We start from the raw sequence: 2741 nt of genomic DNA, 5'->3' as shown, positions 1-2741 counted from the left end.
GCGGGGCACGCTGGGAAGTGTAGTTCCCAGTTTACGTGGCCATAGCCATTTTGTAGTCGGGGGACTACAACTTCCAGAAGATCAAGGGGACCATTCTAAGGTGCCCCGGGAATAGGAGGCTCTCCCCGGGGCCGGGCGTCCTGGGGCACTGGTCCCCAGCTGCCCGGCTGCAGGTAAACACGAGGGCAGAGGTTGGGGTTCGCGTGTAGCGGGTGTGGGGTGAGCCGCAAGCTGTGGAAAGGGGCTGAGGTGGAGCGACGGAGCGTGCCATGCATTGAGCTAGGGAGTCTCTGTCAATTCCGCGCCTGGGCTCGGCGTGGGAGCGAGCTGGGAGGGGATGTCCGGGAAGGGTCTGTGAAAGGCTCTTTAGTATCTAGTCGACAGGGCTGCCTGAGTCCCCTGGACCGGGCCACGGGCGGTGGGCGCTGGGGTAGGCGGGCCCCTGGTGGTTGAGCTGTGGGAGTTTTCGGCTGGCGTGCGGCGGGGAATTAGCCGAGGAGCCCTAACTTGTATAAAAGCAGAGTCCATTTAAAGTTGGGCTGGATAGCCTCTCTCTCATTGGTCAGGGCGCTTGGAAAAAAGAGACTCGGCGAGCCCTCGCCGTGGTGCTCCGCCGCCGCCGCCGCCGCCGCCGCTGGAGTTGACTCTTCTCGCACTGCTGCTGCAGCACAAACGTGACTTCCAACATTTTTTATTTATCTTTCCCTTTTCTTTTCCAAGATGTAACTACAGATCAGACACTAAGGACCTTCACGTTTCGCTGATGTAGTTTTTGGAGGAAAAAAGGGGGGGAGTGAAGGGCGTCGGTTTTTTTCTTCTTTTTTTTCTTTTTTTTTTTTTGTGTTGTATGTGTTTCGGGGGAAATTTTCCATTATGAGTGTTCTACTAAAGTGAATTTTTTTTTGTTTGCTTCGTTCGTCTTTGGCTCTTGTTTTTGTTTTGTTTTTTTCCTTCCCAATTTCGGATTTATTTCAAGGCGAATCTGGCTTTGGGGAAAGAGGAAGAAAAGTCGGATTACAAGATCAACCACCACCACCAACAATAAAAACCACCAGGATATTTTTTTGCAAATTTCTGACGGCTTTAAATTCATGAAGCAATTGTCCCCTTTTGCAATCAGCATTTGGATCTCAGAATGAGTAAGGAAAGACCCAAGAGGAATATCATTCAGAAGAAATACGTAAGTGCTCCTAACAACACATCCTTTGACTTGCAGTTTTAAGCAATGGCTGTGAATGTCAAGTTTATAGATAATTCTGCAGCTGAGGGGTTTTAAACACAGCGTCCGGTAAGGCTGTTTCTTTCTTTTCTGAAAGAGGGCTTTTCAGCCTAGTTTGGCTGAAAAAACAGATTGGTGTAGAGATACCTCAGGTGAATAAATTGACCTCGAATGACACAACCATAATCTAGTTTTAGATGAAAGGCAAGGGATTTTGGTGGAGCTTGGGGTAGGGGGTTGGCTATGGTAATGTAACTAAACTGCATTCTCGGGCGGATTTGGTCCCGTATTGCACTTTGCATGCAAATGAGCCTGTGTTATTATTATTATTTTGGGGAGCATCGTGTAAGGCGTGTGTTGGAAGAAGCCCTTTAAGTTGCAAAGGAGAGTCCGATGATGGCGATCTTCTTGCACTGGTACATCAAATTTTATGTACGTGGTCGTTTGGGCTTATCTGGTTTGCTACATAAACCAGTTAGGAATCATGTTACAGCGAATGCATTTGTTGGGATTGACTTTAATAATGAGGCTGGTTTTGTTTAATTCATGGTCTGCAGTTTTTGGAGAAAGGCACACAGTATGGTTAATGTTTCTAACTATGTATGTGAGTGCATATGTAAGTGGCTACAAATAATTTAATTGGGCTTCTGAAATTAGGTGATTATTCCGATATTTAAGTGGTCTGGAATAGTTAAATTTGTTTTGTGCATAGTACAGCAACGTTTTGATTGGCATGATGTTTTTGTTTTCTGTGTGGTGCCTTTTTTTAAGTTTGGGGGGAGGGAGCAAAGAGGGGGACCGAGGGATTAACCGTATATGCTCTCAAGTGATCGGTGATTAGCTGCACGCTTTAAAGCAAAGAACTCATTTTTCCCCCCAGAAAAAGGCCAAATGAGCATACATAAGGGCTAATGCAACGTTACAAGAAAGTTTTATTTAACTCGAGTCGACAAATTGGTGTTAATATTTCCCCTTTCTGATCTGTGTGGAGTGTGTAATGGGAGATGACCTTCCGGGCAGTGGTTGTGTAAAAATATATATTTAATGGAAAAGCTGAATGCCTCTTCTGGAGGGCCGATCCTAATCTAGACACGTAAACTTCAACTGTGAAAGAAATGCAAGGTTAAATAATCAAGCTCAACTTACAAAGCTGTTCCATAAAGAATTTAAGAATTAAAATACATCCGCATTGCAGAGGGCTGGGTAGAATGCAATGGACTCGTTTCAACTCGGGCTGTACAAACTGCACGGGGACAACCTTGCCTGTGAGCGTGGACGCCTTCCCCGGGCACGTCCGTTTCGGATGCAGCCACAAAGTAGATCGGGTAGAACTTGGACAAGAACCGCCCCCCTCCCGTCCTGGACCTCGTTAAGTTGGAGAGCAGCGCGGGGTGGGTTTTTTTGTTGCTGGTGGCCGGCGGATCATGTCGAGTTTCGGCGTCCGGCCGCGAGCTCGTGGCGGGCGGCAACCGCGGAAGGCAGAGCTCGAGTTCCCGTTGCGGGAGAGGAGCCCGGGTCCCCG

General features: G+C 47.8%; 1 protein-coding gene across 1 annotated transcript in view; it reads left to right on the top strand.

The window, feature by feature from the left end:
* Nucleotides 1-207: 207 nt before the first annotated feature.
* Nucleotides 208-2741, top strand: part of Jarid2 (jumonji and AT-rich interaction domain containing 2) — a 243273-nt gene continuing 240739 nt past the window's right edge. Inside the window, exon 1 of the mRNA XM_010622895.3 lies at nucleotides 208-1180. Within this exon, the coding sequence (XP_010621197.1) occupies nucleotides 1136-1180 (45 nt within the window). The 5' untranslated portion in view covers nucleotides 208-1135. The remainder of the gene's footprint in view (nucleotides 1181-2741) is intronic.

The sequence above is a fragment of the Fukomys damarensis genome, unplaced genomic scaffold, assembly GCF_012274545.1.
Source record: "Fukomys damarensis isolate Sample0158 unplaced genomic scaffold, DMR_v1.0_HiC HiC_scaffold_10, whole genome shotgun sequence".
Lineage (NCBI taxonomy): Eukaryota > Metazoa > Chordata > Mammalia > Rodentia > Bathyergidae > Fukomys > Fukomys damarensis.
Note: the sequence above shows the minus strand (reverse complement) of the source record. Positions and strands in the feature narration are given on the sequence as shown.